Source organism: Solanum lycopersicum, chromosome 11, assembly GCF_036512215.1.
Source record: "Solanum lycopersicum chromosome 11, SLM_r2.1".
Classification (NCBI taxonomy): domain Eukaryota; kingdom Viridiplantae; phylum Streptophyta; class Magnoliopsida; order Solanales; family Solanaceae; genus Solanum; species Solanum lycopersicum.
In genome coordinates, this window is record NC_090810.1 from 35,384,684 (window position 1) to 35,407,907 (window position 23,224).

Below are 23,224 nucleotides of genomic sequence, written 5' to 3' on the forward strand. Positions count from 1 at the left end.
AGCGACAAAGAGAGAAGAGAACCCATACCTTTTATGATATTTAAACCATGAATTTGACGACCAAACCTACTCCAACACTCACGTCAAAATCCAAGTTTCAACACCAAACTTTTGACGGAAAATCTCCATCATTTTCCGAAAAAATTTTATGAGTTATTTGTTTAAAATTTTTGTTGGGAGTTTTTCATGTGTGAAGAAATTTGGTTTATCTTCTGTTCTTTTATGTCATTTTTTAGAGAGAATATGAATGAGAGTTTGTTTGATCGTGAATGTGAGAGATAGACGTTAGAGGAGAGAGTTATATTAGGCTTAGGAGTCTAGTTTAGGACATAGTCAATTAAAGTTTAGTTAAATATTACAAAAATCTAATTTCCGTTTATTTTAAATCATCCAATAAATAATAAATATTAGTAAGTTACATTAGTTAACCAACATAAAAAACCAATTTAAATCATCGCTTCCACCTAGGTTTGAACCCAGGTAGAGCAAGACTTCACTCTAAGAGCAAATGTTCGGCCCTCTCTGAAAAAATTCCCCTCCACCTTATTAATTAATTATTTAATTATATATTTGGGGTAATTATGATATTACACTTAGACTGGAAAAAAGACCATTTTACCCTTAGACCCTTCAAACTTAAGATTTCCCCTTTTTAAGTCTGGTAAAGACTCATCCGAGTAAATCTTTATATTTGGGAACCCTACATGGATGGACCGAACATTTCCTAGCTCAAATAACTCTACAAGTTAGTTGTCTTTGATGTAGTAAGGGTTCAGAGGGCTGGTTCTACGCGCATATATCCATGTGAACCTGGTCTAATGGTATGCATTCTAGGTAGATTAAGCATTATGTAGCATAGTCGTTTTTAGGGTTGTTACATTATTCCCCCCTCCCCTTTATGAACATTCTTTTCTTAATGACACTACTAACTATTTCGCGTAATAGCATTTAGATCATAACATAGTTACTATACAAAATCAAGTAATAGCAAAAAAGAATTGAGAGATATGGAAACTTAGACTTAAGAGTAGGAAGTCTAACCTCAAGAGCATAAAAATGGGGGTAGAGGGATCTAATATCGGCCTCGGCCTCCCACATAGCGCCCTCAACAAGATGAGTCCTCCACAATACCTTCACTGTTGCAATATCCTTGTTCCTTAGCCGCTTGACCCGTCTGTAAAAAATTTCAAAAGGTACCTCCTCATAGGACAAATTTTAATCAACCCCTAATCATTCACAGGTAGAATCAACGCTGGATCACCTAGGCACTTATTTAACATAGAGACATGAAAGACTATATGAACAAAAGCTAGTTTCGCAGGCAATGCAAACTCATAGGACACCTCTCCCACACGTTGTAGGATCTCATATGGCCTAAGATGATACCTCGGACTCAACTTCCCATTCCTGCCAAACCTTATCACCCTCTTCATAGGTGATATCTTCAAATAAACGTGGTCACAAACATCATATTCTACTGGTCGTTTTCTGTTGTTTGCATAAGACTTCTACCGACGGTAAGCAGTACCCAACCTGTCCCAAATAACCCTGACCTTCTGTAAGGCCTCATGAATGATCTCTGGACCCACAATGGATTACTCTCAAACTACTAGCCACCCAACTGGAGACCTACATTTCTTATTATACAGTGCATTAAACATTGACATCCCAATGCTGGAGTGATAGATATTATTATACGAGAACTCTATTAAAGGCAGATGGTCGTGCGAACTACCCTTGAAGTCAATAACAGACGCCCTCAGCATGTCCTATATTGTCTGAATTGTGCACATTGCCTGCCCAACAATTTGAGGATGAAAGGCAGTACTAAAATTCACCTACGTGCCTAAGCTCTTCTAAAAGGATCTCCAGAAATATGAAGTGAACTAAGATCTTCTATCTTAAATAATAGACAAAGGAATCCCATGCCATCTCACAATCTCATCAATATATAGTTTCACATAATCCTCGGTTCTGTAAGTAGACTTCATAGGGATAAAATACGCAGACATAGTCAATTTATCCATAACAACCGATATGTACTCATGTTGTCTCCAAGTCTTCTAAATACTAACCATGAAGTCTATATTAATAGTCTATCATTTCCAAGTCGGAACCTCAATATATTTGAGTAAGATCGCCAGGCTTAAGATATTTTTCCTTAACTTGTTGAAAATTAGGACACTTGGCCACATAGTTCTCTGTAATAAGCTTTGTTTTCAAATCATCCACATCTGGTACACAGATCCTATCCTGGTACATATGAATATAGTCATCTCCAAAAGGAAAAGACTCATTCATATTAAGCTATATTGAGTCCTTAAGCTCCATCAACACAGGATCCATATGTCGACCCTCCTTGACTTTCACTACTAAAGATGATTCAAAACAAGGATCAACTCAAACACCCACAATAGTAGAGTCAACTAACCGTACACCCAGTCTGGCAAGTTTATGTATAAACTGCTTCTTCCCATCCTCAGCGTCGGATGTACTTCCCATGCTCATACTACTCAAACCATCACCTACAATATTAGCTTTACCTGGATGGTATTGAACATTCATGTCATAGTACTTCAGAAGCTCCAACTATCTCCGCTGATGTAGATTCAACTCCTTTTGTGTGAACACGTAATGGAGACTCTTGGGGTCTGTGAACACATCCAAATGAACTCCATTCAATTGTGCCTCCACAATTTTAGTGCAAACACCACAGTTGCAACTCAAGGTCATGAGTGGGATAATTCTTTTTGTGAAACATGAGTTTTCTGGATGCATAAGCTCTCACCTTACCACCCTGCATAAGAACACAGCCAAACAAACCCTTGATGCATCGCAATACATAGTGTAATTCTAACCACACATAGGCAAAGTAAGCATTGAGGCTGATGTGTGTATATCCTTGAGCTCCAGGAAACTTTTCTCACGAGCCTCCGTCCATTCAAACTTTGACTTCTTCTTAGTAAAATCAATCAGTAAAGCATCAATGGATGAAAAACCCTCCACCAACCTATGATAATAACCAACCAATCCCAAGAAGATACGAATATCTATTGGATTAAGAGGTTTTGTCCAATTCTTAACAGCTTCAGTCTTCCTGGGATCTACCTCCACACCTTTGTCAGACAAAACATGACCCAGGAAAGTCACTGATCTAAGCCTGGCACTTACTAAATTTTGCATACAACTAATGTTATATAAGTACCTGCAAGGTTAGTCTAAAATTTTGTTCATCCACTTCCTTGGCCTTTGAGTAGTTGAAAATTTCATCAAGGAATACTATGATAAAAGAGTGAAGGTTTTCACGAAAGACCCTATACATCATATCCATAAATGCAGTAGGTACATTCGTGAGACCAAATGAAATAACAAGGAACTTATAGTGACCATAACGGATACGGAAGGCTGCTTTGGGGAATCTCAATCCCTAACTGTGTGCTGATGGTACCGTGAATCAAAATCAATCTTCAAGAAGAAACTAGACCCTTTGAGTTGGTCGAACTAGTAATCTATTTTGGGAAGTGGATACTTATTGTTGATAGTAACTTTGTTGAGCTGCCAATAATCGATACACATTCTAAGGATTCCATCTTTCTATTTCACAAATAACACTGGAGAGTCCCAAGGGGATATGCTCGACTGAACGAAACCTTTATCAGTGAGATCTTTTAACTGTAGCTTCAACTTTTTGAGTTCAGCTGGAAAAATTTTGTATGGAAGAATTGAAATTAGTTTTGTATCGGGTTTTAATTCGATACCAAAGACAATCTCTCGAGGGTAGGAACTAAAGGCAAATAATCAGGAAATACATCTTGGAAGTCATTTACTACATGCACGGAGTCTATGGAAAGAATGTCATGATCTAAATCATTAACACTCACATGATGAAACAATAACCCATTGGACATCATTTTGTTGACATTAAGTTTCAAAATAAAGTGATTAGGATGACTTGAGTTGTACCCCTCCATGACTAGCTCTTCTTTATTAGGGAAACTAAATATTACAACCCTATTATGAGAATCTATTTAAGCATAACAACTAAGAATCTAGTCCATACAAAGAAAAACATCAAAATCATGCATTGGTAACTCAACCAAGTCTTCAAACATACTCTTACCACATAGAACTATTGGGCAATCATGATATACTCTATAAGTTCTATGATTTTCTCATAAAGGTTTACTATCAACTATAAAATCATGTAGAGCATCAAGAAACATCTCAAAAGTTAGAGAAAGCAATGGAGTTACAAGGAAAGCGTAGACCCTGGATAAAGTAAAGCATAAGTAGAAGTTGAGAATTCTTGCAACATACCTATGACCACATCAACAGACTTCTCCTACTCCTTCAGCCCTTCAGGGCGTAGAACTTGTTCCTCTAAGGAGGCTAGGCTGGTGCTGCATCCAATGGATTAGGCCTAGGTTGAGCATTACCGCCAGCCTGACCTCTTTTTTATGATAAGTCCTTTACCATGTGCCCACTCTTACTGCAACCGAAGAAGACATTAGTGCCCTATATGCACTCTCCATTGTAACCACGACCTCACTTAGCACAATCCTTTCTGGGACGATGCCTCTCACCTTCATTTCCTTCATGGGCTCGTTTTTGCCTCCTCTAACAGTTAGAGTTCCTTGAACTCTCTTTCTCCTTTTTAAATTTGGCCTGCCCATGGACGCAATAGTTATTATTTTTGCCCCCATTGCTAGGACCTTCTTGATCATGAGGCTTAGGCCTCTTAGCATCACGAATACCTCTTTTCATCCGGTTGTCCTCTACATGGTGGACATGCACCGTCAATGATGGATATGCACCGTCAACCTTGAGAGGTGCATGTTATCGTGGAGCATCCCAGACAGACCCTTCTCCTCAGAATTTTCGTTGATTCCTGTGAGAAACTTGATCATCTAATTCTTGTTATTAGATACAAAGGAAGTAGCATACTTGGACAGTTTAAGAAACTTCAGGGATACTCAGTTTGTCATGGATCCCTGCTTAAGGTTGATAAACTACTCAACCTTGGTCTCTCTCATCTCTCTGGGAAAGAATCTCTCAACAAAGGCTGTCTTAAAGATATTCCAAATGAACGGAAGTCCTCCCAAAACTCGGCTATCTTGCAACATCTTTCACCAAGTCTATGCAACATTCTTGTGTTGATAGGAATCAAACTTTGCTTTCTCAGTATCTGTGGCCCCCATAGCTACAAAGATCTTATGCACCTCATCCACAAACTCCCGAGGATCGTCCAAAGTCTTATACCCATTGAACATAGAAGGATTCATCCTCATAAAGTCTCTCAGCATGTAAGTTATACTACGAACAGGTGGGTTCTCCCTTTGAACATTCTACCTGTTGACCTAGTTAGTCATAGCCTGTGCCTGAATAGTGATGTCTTGTGCCATATGAGTAAGAGATGATCGCACCTCAACATCAGTCAACCTAGTAGGGTTAACCGGCATAGCCACTCCTTCAACCGGATCCTAGGGTGGAAGCTGATTTCCCCCAATAGCTTCTCCTCCTCTCCTTTGACTAATTGTTCTCCTAGTATTCATTTTCTATAAAGTAACAAGTATTTATGTTAGACATGCTAATAAAACAATGAAAATCAGACATTATGAAAGGCACAATTAGATCAGAAAAAGGGAAATTTTCCTATGCATCATGCAATCTCTAATTCATGATAGTGATGCACTCACTATCATGACATAGAAACTGCTCAATGTGGTTGATGTGAACTTATTATCCTCAAAATTTAACTTAGAGCTCTGATACCAACTTTGTCACGATCAGAATCTAGACCCCTAATGAGACCGGCCTCGTTGACCTCTTAGAGGTCATAGACAAGCCTACATACATCATTGTTACTTCATCTAGGTTGACTTTAGCCTAAAATTTAAACTTTTTTTTCTTATTTCATGCTAATCATTTTAAACTTAGCATCATAGGTGTTCACAAATCAACCGTCTAATATAGATATAATAAATTTAAAGAAACAGTTCATAATTTTGATTAAACGTTTCCTTGCTAAAATGGCACAAATACAAAGTCTGAAATGAAAGTGGAAAAAAACACTACGAGAACATGATTCAATAGATAAATCCTAAATCTAAGCAAGATAATAATGGTAGATATCCTCAATCACATGAGGACCTACCAAGTCCGAATAAAAGCTCCACGTCTGGATAGCTGCCACGTTAACCTGTAAGCTCTAGCCTCCACCTTCCTGCACCTAAAATTATATCGTTGTATGGGTTAGTACACACTTGTACTACTTATGGGTATATGCAAGCACAAGTAAAGGACATGCATGAGTAAAAATATCTCTTTCCTATTAACATGATTTATGGAAAGTCAAGTCAGTAGACTTACCTAATTTGGATTTGGAAAGAAAGTGGACATGCCAAATTTGGATTAGGAAAGTTATGCCATGATAGTAACATGCATCATCATACGTATCATATTTTGCACAACACATAACGTCTTACACATAGCATATAACATATTGCATATAGCACATTAAATCATTATATCATTCATTCATACACATGAGACTTTGGGATAATGGACTTGACATCAAGACTCCTTAAAATGAGGTATCATCATATGGGACCTCACCTAGGGAGCCTTCTTTAGCAAACACAAAGTTCGCTTCATTCATTCAAACATACTTCACTTCATACATTCATAAGCTAGTGTAGACACGAGTAATACCTAAGTTGTAGTTTAAGACTTTCATCAGGTTCATTGTGCAATGATCAAGAATGACCTAGTATCATTACTTATGTCTAGGTCAACTCTTTATTATCTTATCCTAACGCCTTTCGTAACATTCATTTCTTTATGTGCATCATTTTAGGCTGGTCATTCATTCTTTGAGAATATCTACTTTAACTGACAAAGATCATGTGAGCATCGTAAAATTTTGTGCCTCCCCCACGCTGAAAATATGTGGAATCATCAGGCAGAGTGACCCAAAACATGATAGAGTAAATGGGAATTGAACGCCGCTAGATCCCTATATTGGCAGTATAGGTTCGAAGGCTAGAAGATATAAGGAGATCCATACCCGGTATGCCGCACAATATCATCTCAGCAAAGTTACATGAACGTCAGCCTTTCCCAAAATAAGGCTTCACCTCTCATAATCTTTAGTATTAGCACATTTTCTATGCATAATTACTCACAACTTTTTATGTGAATGTTTATATCATCATTTGCCGATGCACTTGGACATCTAGTGTGTTTCACACTCTTACTTAACCCTTCTAGGGTTTCATTATTTAATTGTTCATATCATCATTTCAATACATATATCTTAGCTTCACTTTATTCTAACGTATGTTAAACTTATGGGTCTATACATACAAGCTATTAGGCTTCAATCATAATTCGTCTAAGCGATTCATATCCTTCTAAGATTATGTGGTACAAGACTTATGCATCTTGTATTTATGCGAAGATCTTTATTCCGATGTATGTAGGCAGCATTATTTTTAAACATTTAATTCACGTATGACTTATGTATCAATAAGGAATATGTGCAAGGGAACCCAATTTCAAACCCCTAGGATAAGACATACATTTCTCCTTTATTTTATTTTGGTCCACACTGCTTGGCAACCTAAATCAAGCCCCAACTCTTTCATCTTCTTTAAATTTTCTCTTTCTTGGCCGAGGGGTTGTGGGATCGAACCCCCGCAACCCTTTTTATTTTAATTTCTTTTTCCATGACTTTTTTGAGTTTACCATGAGGTTCTGGGATCGAACCCCCATAGCCTCACTTTATTGTTCTTTTAATTCTCCATTTCAGCCTACAAGTTGTGGGTTCGATTTCCACGCCTCACACTTATTTTCTTTTCATTTTTATTCTAAGCTTGACCGGGAGGTTGTGGGTTCGAATCCCACTCCTCTCATTTCTTATTTGCATACTTTATTTTCCTTCTATGAGCATGGTTCTATTCCCCCTTTCCACATTGTATTTCAATTCTTTATTTTAACAACTTTTAACGTTGTGAGGTCACGGGATTGACCCTCAACGAAGTCATTTGTTTTTCTTCAATTTTCATGAAATTTTTAAAAACCTAAATTTTCTGAAATTAATAAAAAAAGGTTCTTTAAATTTGAGTTACATTTTCATCTTTTTTTCCATTCCATTACACAATAGTTCTCAGGGGAATTTTATAGGGCGTTCAGAACGTTTTAGGTGCATTATTATGAATTAGTTTAGCCAAGATATTATTACTCATATCATACCATTTTCATCTCATATGACCATAATAATTTACATAAACATGTGTACATGAAATACAAAGAACTAACATACCATTTCAATTTCTAAACTGTGACCAATAGCCACGGCAAAACACTTAAACGGACGTAGTTACATTTTCGTAAAATAACAACATAAGTCACATTATTCATAACATACATATAAACACATAAGCATCGCAAAATGTGTTTTATCCCTAGTTTTCTACCAGCAAACATAATCAACCTAAGATTCGAAGGGAGCTACTGACAGCGACATGCAACGGGGAAACACCTCTAGGTTTTCAGATGGATATATTGAACCTTAAGGGGTCTCTTGGGAAAGAGAAAAAGTGAGAAGAGAACCTATACCTTGTATGACGTTCAAATCTTTAAGTTGATGCGAAAACCTTCTTCAACCCTAGCGTCCAAATCGAAGATTCAACAACAAACTTTTGATGGAAAATTTCCTTTCTTTGCCTATCAATTTTGATTAATTGTTTGTTCAAAATTTTTGTTTTGAGTTCTTCAAGTGTGAAGATCTTTTGTTTATCTTCTGACCTTGTATGTTATTTTACACAGAGAATGAGAATGGGAGTTTGTTTGATCGTGAAAATGAGAGATAGATGTGAGAGGAGAGAGTTATCTTAGGCTTATGAGTCTAGTTTAGGACTTAGTCAAATAAGGTTTAGTTAAATATTAAAAAAAATATGATTTCCCTTTTTTTAAAATCAGCCGATAAATAATAAATATTAATAAATTACATTAATTTACAAACTTAAAAAAAACAATTTAAATCATCGTTTCCACCTAGGTTCGCACCCGGGTAGAGCAAGACTTCACTCTAAGAGCAAATTTTTGGCCCTCTCTCCCAAAAATTACCCTCCACCTCATAAATTAAATAATTAATTATATATTTGGGTAATTACGATACTACCCTTATCCTGGAAAAAAATCATTTTATCCCTAGACCTTCCAAACATAAGATTTCCCCTTTTTATGTCCGATAAAGTCTCATCCGAGTAATTCTTCATATTTGCGAGCCCTACATTGCTGGACCGAACCATTCATAGTTCAATTAACTTCCCAAGTTAGTTGGCTTGGCTATTGTAAGGGTTTAGAGGTCTGGTTCTACGCGCATCAATCCATGTGAACCCAGTCTAATCGTAGGCACTCTAGACACATTAAGCATTATTTAGCGTAGAAATTTTTAGGGTTGTTACAATAAATTTTACATAAAATCCCATGTTAAAAACATATATAATGACAATAAGTAAACACCACCACCATATGCTTACCATACAACACAACGCAATACAAGTCTTTATCAACATTGTTGTGGAGAAGTAGAGAAGTAGGAGAGTAGAGCAATTCTTACCAATTCTTTAGCCTTTGGTTATCATTGAACATTAATACTCTTTATTCAACAAATCATTTAAAGAATAGTATTTAATGTACCATTATCATAAAAATATATTGTAAAAGTCGATACAAGATCATACAACAGTCTAATACAATACATGACATATATATTAGGAAGTAGAGAGTTATAGATAATAAACCAATTTACCTAGTTTGTTCATCAATCATATTTTATTAATAATATACATTTAGGGAAGTATCTAAATATATAGAACATCATATCTAAATCATGCTTCATTTACACTAGAGTGTAGACCACAACATATATATTACTTTATCGAGTTTATAAAATAGAATGACCTAATTAAATTTTTACTAATTCAATTGGTATCAATTCATATTGGGTAAATTATACTTAATTATCATGACATAACACATATAGTCAGTAGCTCAGAAAATTTACCATAATCGACTCACATAACAACCATCCTTACATATTGATCACAAGTTAGTACATGATAGACTAGAAGAACCTTGTTTAATTCATACCAAGCCTTATTTACTTTGATATTACAATATTTTGTCACGACCCAAAGCGGGTCGCGAGTGGCACCCAAACTTACCCTCCTATGTGAGCGAACCAACCAATCTAAACCCCAATATTTCAAACATAATAAACAGAATATAATGCGGAAGACTTAAACTCATTAATGAAAATCGTTTAAATAACTTCTAAAAACTCAATACTTATTATTTCCAAAATCTTGAAGTCATCATCACAGGAACATCTATCCTCAAATTACTAATTCTAAGAGTATCTAGAAAGCTAGTATAAATAAAAAGCTAGTCCATGCCGGAACTTCAAGGAATCAAGACATGAAGAAGAAGATCCAGTCCAAGGTAGAAGCGTTAGCTTACCCTAAAATTCGGTGTAATGAAGACTGCCTAGAGTTGCAGTTGAGTTGAAGACGACGGTACATTTGCTGCACTCCAGAAATAACAAAGAAAAACAATTACAAGTAGGGGTCAGTACAAAATACGAGTACTGAGTAGATATCATCGGCCAACTAAAAATTGAAAACAGTATATATCAGATAATATCATAAAATCAACTACAATACTCAATATGCGACATTTACAATTACCATAACCTTTGGTCATAACACCAAGCACATCAATGAGGACTCACGCCTCCCCATCATAATTATTTGGGAATTAGGTTCATTAAATTGAGTATATTAACATCTTTCAAGATTCATTATCTTTACTTCTCTCGTGTCGGTACGTGACACTCCGCTCCATATTCTATCCGGGTGTCGGTACGTGACACTCTGATCCTCATCATACTATCCTGGTGTCGGAACGTGACACCCGATCTATATTCTATCCTGGTGGTGGAACATGGCACTCCGATCCATATACTATCCTGGTACCGGAACGAGGCACCCGATCTATATACTATCCTGGTGTCGGAATGTGACACTCTGATCCTCATATACTATCCTTGTACCGTAACGTGGCACCCGATCCATATACTATCCTTGTGTCGGAACGTGACACTCCGATCCTCATATACTATCCTGGTACTGGAACGTGCCACCCGATCCTCTAATCTCACTACTTTCGTTCATCAAGCCTTCTTTTATACCAAGGCATCATAATTAACAAGGTAGATTAGGGTTTTCAAGATTTAGGATTCAATCGCTTAATCATGCTTATTTTATCACAATTATATAATCACATTCATGCAAGCATACAATTAAGCATATAGAAGGGTTTACAACACTACCCAATACATATCATTCGCTATTAAGAGTTTACTACGAATAGCATAAACCATAATCTACCTCCACCGAAGAATTGAAGTCAAACAATCCACTTTCCCAAGCTGCGTTCTTCCTCTCTCTCTGTTCTTTTTCTTTTTCTTATTCAAACCCTCTTTCTTTTACCTAATTAGCATATAATTAAGTTTAAAAGATGATAAAATACCCCACTACTTGTTTCAAGGTCCTCTCTTTTAACCCCCAAGTAATTATATTATTAACATTAAACCACTAACTTTATAATTATAAGCAGGAATAGTCCAAAATGCCCCTTAAAATATTTAACAGGAATCCGACCCAGTCAGGGTCACGTAGTCTCTGACGGGCCTTCGTGCCTACGACGGTCCGCCCTGCTGAGTCATCACAGAGTTCAGAGACTGAAATTTACAGAAGGGCCTGTGACGGTCCGTCGTGCCCACGACGGTCCGTCCTGCCATGTCGTCGTGAAGTTCAGAGAGTTGTTCTCAGTACCAAATTTTTCAGAATTCTAAGTTTTTTGGAACGACACACCCTTGACAGTCCGTCGTGCCCCTGACGGTCCGTCGTGGGATCCGTCGACTCAGACTGTAATTGCAAGAAATAAACTCTACTGCTCAAAACTACTAACAGGTCGTTACAATAGATACCAATTTACCCATCCTTCATCCCCGAACGATCACGAGAAGAAAAACAAAGGCGAAAAGGAGTACCTGAATCTGTAAACAGGTGTGGATATCTTTCTTGCATATCGGCCTCCTTCTCCCAAGTGTACTCTTCGACTGGCCGATTCTTCCATTGAACCTTGACATATGCAATCTCCCTTGACCTCAACTTCCGGACTTCCCTATCTAAGATAGCAGCAGGATCCTCCTCATAAGACAAATTCTCATCAAGAAGAACTGAATCCAACGAATGATGTAGTTTCCATCACCATGGTATCTTTTCAGCATAGACACATGAAATACCGGGTGCACTCCTGAGAGTGCTGGGGGCAAGGCTAATTCATAAGCCACCTCCCCTACTCGCTTAAGTACTTCAAATGGTCCAATATACCTCGGGCTTAGCTTACCTCTTTTTCCAAACCTCATCACCCATTTCATGGGAGAAACCTTCAGCAAGACTTGCTCACCCTCCATGAACTCCAAGTCTCTAACCTTTCGATCTGCATATTCCTTTTGCCATCTTTGAGCCGCTAAAAGCTTTTCTTGAATAGATTTCACTTTCTCTAATGAATCCCTCAAATTAAAAGTACCCCAAGGTCTAACCTCAAATGCATCAAACCAACCAATGGGAGACCTACATCTCCTCCCATACAATGCTTCGAAAGGAGCCATATCAATACTTGAGTGATAGCTATTATTGTATGAAAACTCCTCTAAGGGTAAGAAGTTATCCCAATGACCCCCAAATTCTATCACACATGCACGAAGCATATCTTCCAACACCTGAATTGTTCACTCAGACTGAACATCGGTATGAGGGTGAAATGTTGTACTAAGGTCCAACCTAGTACCTAATTCAGCATGCAATGTTCTCTATAACATAGAAGTAAACTGCGTACCTCTATCTGATATGATGGAAAGTGGAACTCCATGCAACCAAACAATTTCTGAGATGTAGAGTCTGGCTAACTTCTATGCATTATAGGTCACGTTGACCGGGATGAAGTGAGATGACTTAGTTAATCTGTCCACAATTACCCAAATAGAGTCAAACTTCCCCAATGTCTTTGGAAGACCAACCACGAAGTCCATTGCAATTCTCTCCCACTTCCATTCAGGAATGGGCATTCTCTGAAGTTCTCCTCCGGGCCTCTGGTGTTCATACTTTACTTGCTGACAATTTGGACATTTGGCAACAAAATCAACAATGTCACGCTTCATTCTACTCAACAAAAAGAGTTGCTTTAGGTCACGGTACATCTTGGTTGCACCATGATGTATAGAATATCCGGAACTATGAGCCTTTTTAAGAATAGTGTGGATCAAATAATCAACACGGGGCACACATACCCTTCCCTTAATTCTCAAAACACCTTCCTCATCCGTTATTGCTTCTTTAGCCTCTCCTCGCAACACCATATCCCGAATTCGGCTTAGTTTCTCGTCATCATACTGTTTTCCCTTGATCTTGTCAAGAAAAAAAGATCTCGCCTTCACACTGACCAAAAATCCTCCCCTCTCATTTACTTCTAACCTCATAAAGTCGTTAGCCAGAGTCTGAACCTCTTTATCCAATGGGCGTCTAGAAACTTGTATGTGGGCTAAACTACCTATGCTCTCTGCTTTTCTTCTTAAGGCGTCTGCCACAACATTAGCCTTTCCTAGGTGATACAAGATGCTAACATTATAATCCTTCAGTAGTTCCATCCACCTCCTCTGTCTCAAATTCAAATCCCTCTGAGTAAAGACATACTGTAGACTACGATGATCCGTATAGACTTCACACTTGACCCCATATAGATAATGTCTCCATTGTTTTAATGTAAACACAACTGCGGCCAATTCCAAATCGTGGGTCGGATAGTTACGTTCATGCACATAAATTACCTCGAAGCATAAGCAATTACATTATTCTCTTGCATTAGCACTGCACCCAAACCAGAATAGGATGCATCACAATAAAAAATAAACTTCTTACCCTCTACTGGCAAGGTAAGGATAGGTGTAGTAGTCAGCAAGGTCTTGAGTTTCTGAAAGCTTTCTTCACATTCGTCCGACCATATAAATGGACCATTCTCTTTAGTCAAGTTCGTCAATTGGGAAGCAATAGAAGAGAATCTCTTGACAAATCGACAGTAGTAGCTAGCTAAACCAATAAAGCTCCTTATTTTTGACACATTAGTAGGCCTTACCCAATTTCTCACTGTTTCAATCTTAGAAGGATCCACCATCACTCCATCCTTAGAAACCACGTGCCCTAAAAAGGACACTGAATCTAGCCAAAACTCACACTTGAAGAATTTGGCATAAAGCCTTTTCTCTCTTAGCACTTCCAACACAATTCTCAAATGCTCCTCATGTTCCTTCTTACTGTTGGAGTATATAAGTATATCATCAATAAATACGATCACAAAGAGATCAAGATATGGCTTAAAAATCCCGTTCATGAAGCTCATGAAAGCAGCAGGGGCATTCGTAAGACCAAAAGACATTACTACAAATTAGTAATGCCCATACATGTTTCGAAAAGCAGTCTTTGGCACATCCGTTGCCTGTATTTTCAATTGATGATAACTAGATCACAAGTCAATCTTAGAGAAGACAGAAGCACCTTGTAACTGATCGAACAAGTCATCAATGCGAGGAATGGGATACTTGTTCTTAATAGTTACCTTGTTCAACTTCCGGTAGTCTATGCACATCCGAAAACTCCAATCCTTCTTCTTCACAAATAACACCGGAGCACCCCAAGGGGATGCACTTGGTCTAATGAAACCTTTACTTAACAACTCTTGAAATTGGGCCTTTAACTTTCTTAACTCCACTGGAGCCATTCTATAAGGAGGTATGGATATGGGGTTAGTACCCAGCTCAAGATAAATGCAAAAGTCAATATCTCTATCCGTTGGCATACCAGGAAGGTCTGCAGGAAACACATCTAGAAACTCACGGACTACCGGAACCGTCTCTATTGAGGGTAGTTGGGTAGTATCATCCCTGAGGTGTGCCAAGAAAGCTAAACAATCCTTTCTAACCATTTTCTTAGCATGAATGAAGGAGATGATACGAACTGGAGTGGAAGTGTAGTCACTCTCCCACACTAACGGATTTGTCTCAGGCTTGGCCAAGGTCCAAGGTTTGGCATTGCAATCTAAGATTGCGAAGTTTGGAGAAAGCCAAGTCATACCCAGAATTACATCGAAGTCAACCATTTCTAAGATAACAAAGTCTACATGAGTATTGGTCTCCATAAAAGTCATGGGACAAGACCTATACACCTTTTAAACTATCACAGACTCACCCACTGGAGTAGAAACACGAATAGGCATGTCAAGCAATTCACAATGTAAATTAAGACAAGTAGTAAATGGGGTTGATACATATGAAAATGTGGATCCAGGATCAAATAATACAAAACCATGCAATCATAAACCAAAATATTACCTGTGATAATAGCATCAGATGTCTTCGCTTCAGATCTCCCAGGGAAAGCATAACAATGGGCCCTATCACCGGTCTGTCCATTGCCCCTACCATGTGGCGCTGCAGTATTTCCAGTTTGTCCGTCACCTCGGCCGTTTTGGTGACCACCATTACCTCGGCCACCACGCCCTCCAGAATGACGGCCTCTTCTATGACCACCTCTACCTCTAACTATTTGAGGTCTGTAACTATGTTTTGGACAATACTTCTTAATGTGTCAAGTCTCCCCACATCCATAACACTCTCTGGATTCAAGCATAGGTCTCTGTGAGAATGACGAAGTCTGGGGATAACCTCCAAACTCAGAAAAGTGTTGACCGGTCTGCGGTGGACCCCCAACTACAGTCTGGAGTCAAGACTGAATAGGTCGGGCTGGATAACCTCCTGAACCCTTCCCTCTGGAGTAAGAACCATTAAACTTACCTCCCTTACAAAACCTTTTAGATGTCGATGTCATGGTGAAGTCATCTGGCTTCACTCCCTCCACCTCTATCACGAAGTCTACCACTTCCTGAAAGGATTTCGCTGTAGCCGCTACCTGTAAGGCTGAAATCCGCAAATCTGACCTCAACCCCTTCGCAAAATGGCGAATCCGCTCTTGTGGACTGAAGCAAAGCTGGGTGGCATACCTGGATAATGCACGAAACTTAGCCTCATACGCAGTAACTGATATCTTACCTTGCTCTAGGCTCAAGAAATCATCTGTCCTCCTATCCCTCAAGGTCTGGGGGATATACTTCTCCATAAATAAGCTAGAGAATGATGCCCAAGTCATAGGTGGTGCTTGTGCGGGCTGGCACTCCACATGTGACCGCTACCACATTTTGGCATTTCCCTGAAACTTATAGGTTACAAACTCAACGCTAAATCGTTCCACTATGCCCATTTTATGTAGTAACTCATGACAATCAACCAGAAAATCATAGGCATCCTCAGATTCAGCACCCTTGAAGACTGGAGGTTTCAATTTCAAGAACTTACTGAAAAGTTCATGCTAATCGCTTGTTATTATAGGCCCTGTAGTCAAACGAGGAAATGTGCTTATTTCAAATGAGGCATCCATGCGGGGAGCCTCAGCAGCGGCCTGTGGTACTTTCGGCACCTAAGGTGCTGGTGTAGAAAAAACTGGAGCTGTCTGGCCTTTATCAGATAACCCACAAAGGTAAGCAAGAACCTGATTAATCATCTCTGGGTAGGTTGGGGTGGTAATTCCTCATTCTGCACTTGCTCATTCTCCCCTTCTTCCCCCTCTCTTACTACTTCCTAAGTCGTTGGAGGAGTCACCACCCTCGTACTAGATGGGACAGGTGCTTGTCCTCTTCTTCTAGAGGACGTCCTCCCGCGGCCTCTACCCCGGCCTCTTGCCACTGCTCCTCTTTGAGCTACATTCTCAGTGGCTGGCTTAGACGCCTCTTGTCTTGCCGGTGCTGGTGTTGGCGCAGTTGTTGCTCTAGTTCTAACCATCTGCGAAATAGAGTGAAGATGGTCAGATACCAATTTGTATCACCTAGATACCAATTGAATCCATGTAATAGCACAAAAGAAAGAAAGAATGGAATTTTCCTAAAGTCTTATAGCCTCTCAAAGAAAAGTAAAGGCGTCCCCCTACCGTTCCTTAAGACTCTACTAGACTCGTTCTTGTGTGATGACACCTACAAACATATAAGGAACACACTTCAAACCATTTCTTATTCAATGAATAAAATCAAGAAAAACTATTCGTCACTCCCTCTTTATTGCATCAAACACATAGGCTCTTATCATGTTCATAAGAGGAACATCCTTCGCCTAATCATAATACGTTTTACACCTCATTCTATTTTAGAGATCATCATGTAAGGTTACATATAGGCAGGTTCCAACAATACTCAAAAGACATTTAAGCACTCACACTTCAATGAATATAGACTTTAGTTAATTAGATTGACAATAGGTTCTTATTAGTTAGACCTAGTGCTATGAGGGTCATACTCAATTAATACCATGTTTAGTTCTGTCCATGGAGGAATGTCCTCCTCCTAAACATACTTACATGTATCATGAGTTCATAACCATGAAAAATCACGAAGGTCATCTTCATTGTAACCAGAGAACTTCCTAACTTTTAAACAAAGGCATGCTCATGTTTTCTTCCTAGTGAAGTCTAAGTGGCAGGTCAGACCAAGAATATTATAAGAAATAGGAAGTCATTTCACAAAATGTAAATTTCTAACGTAGAAATATCCTTCACTGTAAGCATTATTTAAGAAAAATAATACAAATCATAGGCACTCAAAAGGACACTAGCTAATCTTGCCTTTACCTTTCATAACTTAGCCTACAATCATGCTTTCCAAATCATAGTAGTAAGATAGTTCTCAAGAGACTCATCATTTTTATTTTAAGGAGACTCAAAATTTTCATTATAAGGCTAAGAATTACACATTAAGATTGACTTCAAACATTCTTCTTACCTTATCTCATGATGTTAAATGCACAACTAGCATGTCAAGAGACACAATCAACATGTGAAAACCATAAAGTTAATCAATACATTCTTTTCAAGTACTTTCAAATCATTAAAATACTCATAATATAGTGTGAATAAAGACATAAAACATATAGATGTCATGCAATTCCTAGTTTATACAAGACTACTATCACGAGTAAGCTTACTAAGACTTCATTAGTTTCAATTCAAAGGAAGAATAGAAGGATAAGATGGTAATATCTATAACCTTACTACTCACATCATTATCCTCCACTTAAGGTAAACCCATTAAAGGGAAATTTAAGAAAACCTCAATAGAATCTTAACATAACAACCTTCATTTTTATCACATAAAAAGTGATTACCACTTTAAAAGGAATTATAGTAATTAAATCAAGGAACATTCAAAGCATTCTAAATTTTATCACGTAGGGAATTCATCACAAAATTTTCAAGTTAATTAATACTCTCCAAACAAAGAATGTTTTAATCAATACATTAGACACCTACGTCATCCAACATTGGGGAAAACAATTGAGTAGAATGAACCATAGGGACCCTTCCTTTTCGTTCAACCTTACAGTAAGGTGACTTCTAGTTCAATTAAACCCACACAATCACCCTAAAAGGATAACATTCTACCATTGCTTCTAAGACAAACCTATACAAAGACTTCAATCCATACAAAACAAATCATGAAGGTTCACACATATAAACAAAGATAATATTTTAACCATTTAAACATATACCTAGGGCGAGATGCTTTCATAGGTGATCACTAAACATGTAAAGTTAAAATCATAATATTAGGCTGCAATTATGCAAAACAATATAAAACACACCATTCCAAAAGAGACTCATTTAAACCATAGCAACTACTCACATGCTTTAACCATATTATGTCATATAATTCTTAACATAAGATGCTACCTCACATAATTCTCATACATAGACATAAAAGGTATCATATCAACATATCATTGCAAAATTCAACTTCACACATACTCATGAAACCATAAAACCAAGAAAAATATCAAAAATCACCTTTTCTCCCTCAAGTATAGCGATAAAATCTCATCCAAGAATTACATCTAAAGGACAGCCGAACAAGAAAACATAAGAGAGAGATCATATAGACTTATGTTCTATGACATGACATTAGAATAATGAAGGAGGGAAGCTCTATCGTCTTGTAGCCTCTCGCTCGTAGATGTGTCTCCATTCACACCGATGATCGAGACTCTACTAGATGTGGCAATATGAGAATTTTGGAGCCTAAAATCACTGTCATATGTCTCCTGCTCAAATACAACATTTGTAAAATCAAGAGAGCACCCCCTAGAAGTAACATGGCGTATTTTCCCTTTCGGAGGGCTTATACAAGCCCATAGTTATCATTCATCACATTGTCATAGATAAATTTATCGGAATATTTAAAACTTTCTTAGCACAACATATATTATAACATAACTTCACACACACATATATATATATATATAATATCTTAATACATAGTTAAAGACTCTAGTCTCTTTTTTCCATCCTTAACTCAACATCATAAGATTACTTTAGGGACAATACCCTTAAAACATAATACATAAGTGTAATATTAAAGAACTTTACAGTAAACCATAAGTTGACATAGGACATCCTTGAATCTTTAGGATTCCATTTGCTTAAGATTTGAAAACACATAACAAGGTCCTCAATTATAGGGACATCATTTAAACATATATAAATTATAATTTGTGTAAAAAGAATAGAATAATGGAGTTAGTACAAGAATGCACTAAGTATGACAACCATGAAAAAACATGCATTTAAAAGGTACCTTTTCTTTCAATCATACTTCATGCCTTTTTGTGAGAACTTCATTAAAACATTATACAATAGTTTATACCGTTCACCTACTTCAAATAGACATATTCAAAACTCAAACATCACATAAAATCACATAAAGAATTTAAGACACTTTTAAGGTCACTTTACGGTGAGCTATTTGCCTTAGCAGTGAAGTTTTCCTCTATACTGTGAACTTCTTCTTTTTCGTCCTTAACCTTCCATGTAATCCCTCTGTTGATCCTTGATGCAATGAATCACTTAAAAAAACAAGGAATCAATCATACGTGCTACAAAAGTCATCACATATCATCATAGAAGTATAGCACATGATACACAAGACCTTAGGGAGCTTACAATGAACTCTTAGTCATTATGCACATATATTTCTTTTACTTCAAATAGAACCTTAGGAGACCTTACTTAGAATCTCAATCTAAACCTACTAGTGCAATGTACATGTGACGCCCCATAACCTCCCACATACATAGTAGACCTATCAAGAGACCATAAACCTTGACACTATATTTCATACATCATCTAGGCCACATAGAAAACTTCATCATATAGTTATTTAGAGAATCATTGTTGTTATGAGAACAAGACCATATCATCTAGACTCATACCATGCAGATATTCATAACAAGTTGTCAAATACTACCGTTCCATGCATAAAGACATAACCATAATCATACTCCTTAGATCACATTCATAGAACTCCTTAAAACTCCCTAAGGAGCCACTTCTTCAATTTCTAGGTTGGTTCACCACTTCCACCTATCCTAAGTAACCTCCCTTACGTCATCCTAGTAAGGTTCTTAGTTATTTACATCAATTGTCCATTTAACTTCAGGAAAACTATAGCTTTAACCTATAATAAGACGATGTGATCTAAACATGGAATTTGGTGTCATCCTCTCACACAAAAAGAATGTGTATTACTTGCATAGGTAAGAAATGAGTATCATGATAGCATATTCAATGATATCACTTGCTAGACACTATGCGCAATAATAGTTATGGTAGTTCGATGCATCATGAAAACATCAACTCTACACCCTTGGGCTATGACACTAGCAACCTCATGAGAATTATGGTGACCTACTATCCTCCACTAGGAAGGGACACCCCTCACTTGAAGTTCACTCGGTGCTAAGCTAAGTTCCCTTTATTAAATATCTTTATAACATTACTTTAAAAAACATAGGCTTTAGGATATTCACTCCCAATATGCTTAGTTTATAGGTTATAGATGGGAAATCCTTCCATAAACCTATATCATGTGAGAAAACCTTTTACATGGACATAGTATAAGTAAGCATCTATATAGTTTAGGATAATCTTGAGCTTACCTTTGGAAAAGACACTCTATTTAATAGATCATCATCTCATGATGAATTTTCGAAGGATTAATATGATGTCATTCAAATCAATTAACCTTAAGTCTATCATTGCTTTACTTTGAAGGATACTATTACATCTTACGACTTCAACATTCATAACCTTACAACTATTTTCAAGATGTTCACATAAAAGACTCTCCTAACTTCATTTAAGGTCACATGTCATTCATAAACTGAACACTATGTGATTTAACATAAAAAGTAAAGACATCACATATGAATAATTATATGTGGTCATCAAGTAAGGGACATAAGTCAACCAAGACAAGACACCACATACTTCACTTTAGCTCATAATACATGGCATTCTAGAAACACATAAATATAACCATATAATATTAAAGTCATCCTATGCACTATCATAACATCATAAAATTTTACCAATATATACTTATATAGTCTATTAGAAATAACCAAGACTCAACCCTAAGACTATACATACAAGGTCAAAGTCATAGTCTAACATGATGACCTACATGACATCAATAGAACTCATATACTTTGTCATTAAACAATATGTAGACAAATATCATCATTCATAACATAATAAACTACACAAATATCCATATTATTTCAAGTAGTTTGTAGATAAGGTCATGATCATCAAATTGCATAATGTAACACCAACAAGGCCACGTCAATTGCAAGTAAAACACATAACACCGATATCATAAGTGGATCATACCAATCAAAACATAATTGAGGTATAAAAAACATTAAAATAAAAATAAATATACTACCACGACATCCTCAACACCTCAATTCGAAACCAAATAAACCAACTCAACACAATACGCCCCTTACCAATGGCCACGAACAATAAGCCAATGCAATTACAACAATAACTAGTGAATCTAGGTCAATTTACTACATATTAATCAATATAATATATCAAAGATGTCAATTGAACAGAATTCTTACATCATTAGAAAGCCTATAGAAATCTACACTAGAATTCATAATTATTAAGTCAATATCAAAATCAAGGGTTCATCCAATTCATGTGTTCATGAGTAATTTATGTTAAAATCATCAATAAAATATCAATTAAATGATTATTCAATGTTTAGAAGTCAATAATGCAAGAACCTATGGTAGAATCATGAAAAGTTACAATTAAACATTAAAACCTTTTAAAATATCTTGAGAATAGGGGATCCTTGATGAAGAGAGTTTAAAGGATCAACATCCATTAGTTTATGAATCTAATTCTTCACTTTGATAAAGAATTTCAACTCAATTCCTCACACTAAGCTCTTTCTTGTCTTTGGACTTCAACGGAATCCAAAGGAGTTCCTAAGGGATTTTGGTATTTTATTCTTAAAGAATGAAATATTCTAAGTGTTAAACACTTATATACATATTTAAAATACCAAAAATACCACTAATAAACAACAAATACTCTTATATGGAAGTGAGTGAAATTACCGGTTCACCCCTAACTTGGTAGTGAACTATGGCCATTCAAAAATTGTTGGCAGTCGACAGACTGTTTGTCTATAAATGGACCGTCCCATCCTTCCATTGGATGGATCAGAAATTCAACAATCATCTCATCTCACAAAAAACTAATTCCCTACCAACGTCAACCATCGACGAGGCTTCTATAGGCCCACGAGTCATGGATGCCTCCATCATTTAGGGATACCTAGGACAGTCTTGACTCCATGTTTGGGTCCTTCCTCAAGGATTCTTGGTTGGTCATTGGGAATATTTACCTAGATGTTTCCAACCCAAACATGACCGTATACAATTTTAAAACCTCTCACATGAATTTCATCAAAAATGAAAACGTAAAACTCGACGAAACATGCGTAGAAACACAAGGTCATTTCAAGGCAACATGTTCGAATATTATGGATGTTCTTGGGGATCCTCTCCCACATTAGAGCGAAGAAAAATAGGAGGATTCATAGTTACAAAGTCTCCTAACCAAGATGTCAAAGTGCTCCCCAC

The 23,224-nt window shown here is 37.1% G+C and overlaps 1 protein-coding gene across 1 annotated transcript; it reads right to left on the reverse strand.

Moving 5' to 3' along the window:
• Positions 1-2,118: 2,118 nt before the first annotated feature.
• On the reverse strand, positions 2,119-16,301 carry LOC138339377 (uncharacterized). The gene is made up of 10 exons (XM_069290971.1): positions 16,186-16,301; positions 15,518-15,744; positions 14,940-15,224; positions 14,364-14,567; positions 13,961-14,000; positions 13,447-13,832; positions 12,122-12,259; positions 2,859-3,116; positions 2,413-2,543; positions 2,119-2,253 (listed from the first exon to the last, which is right to left on the reverse strand). Exons 1-10 carry the CDS (start codon positions 16,299-16,301, stop codon positions 2,119-2,121), a joined length of 1,920 nt encoding a protein of 639 aa, XP_069147072.1.
• Positions 16,302-23,224: the final 6,923 nt, after the last annotated feature.

Bases quoted from the DNA above. Each gene is read 5' to 3' on its own strand.
- LOC138339377 (XM_069290971.1), bottom strand. From the start codon at position 16,301: ATGGAGAAGTATATCCCCCAGACCTTGAGGGATAGGAGGACAGATGAT. The intron at 15,225-15,517 runs GTAATATTTTGG...TCGCAATCTTAG, and splicing joins ATCTGATGCTATTATCACAG to ATTGCAATGCCAAACCTTGG. The intron at 14,001-14,363 runs GTGAGTTTTGGC...GTTTGGGTGCAG, and splicing joins TTATGCCAAATTCTTCAAGT to TGCTAATGCAAGAGAATAAT.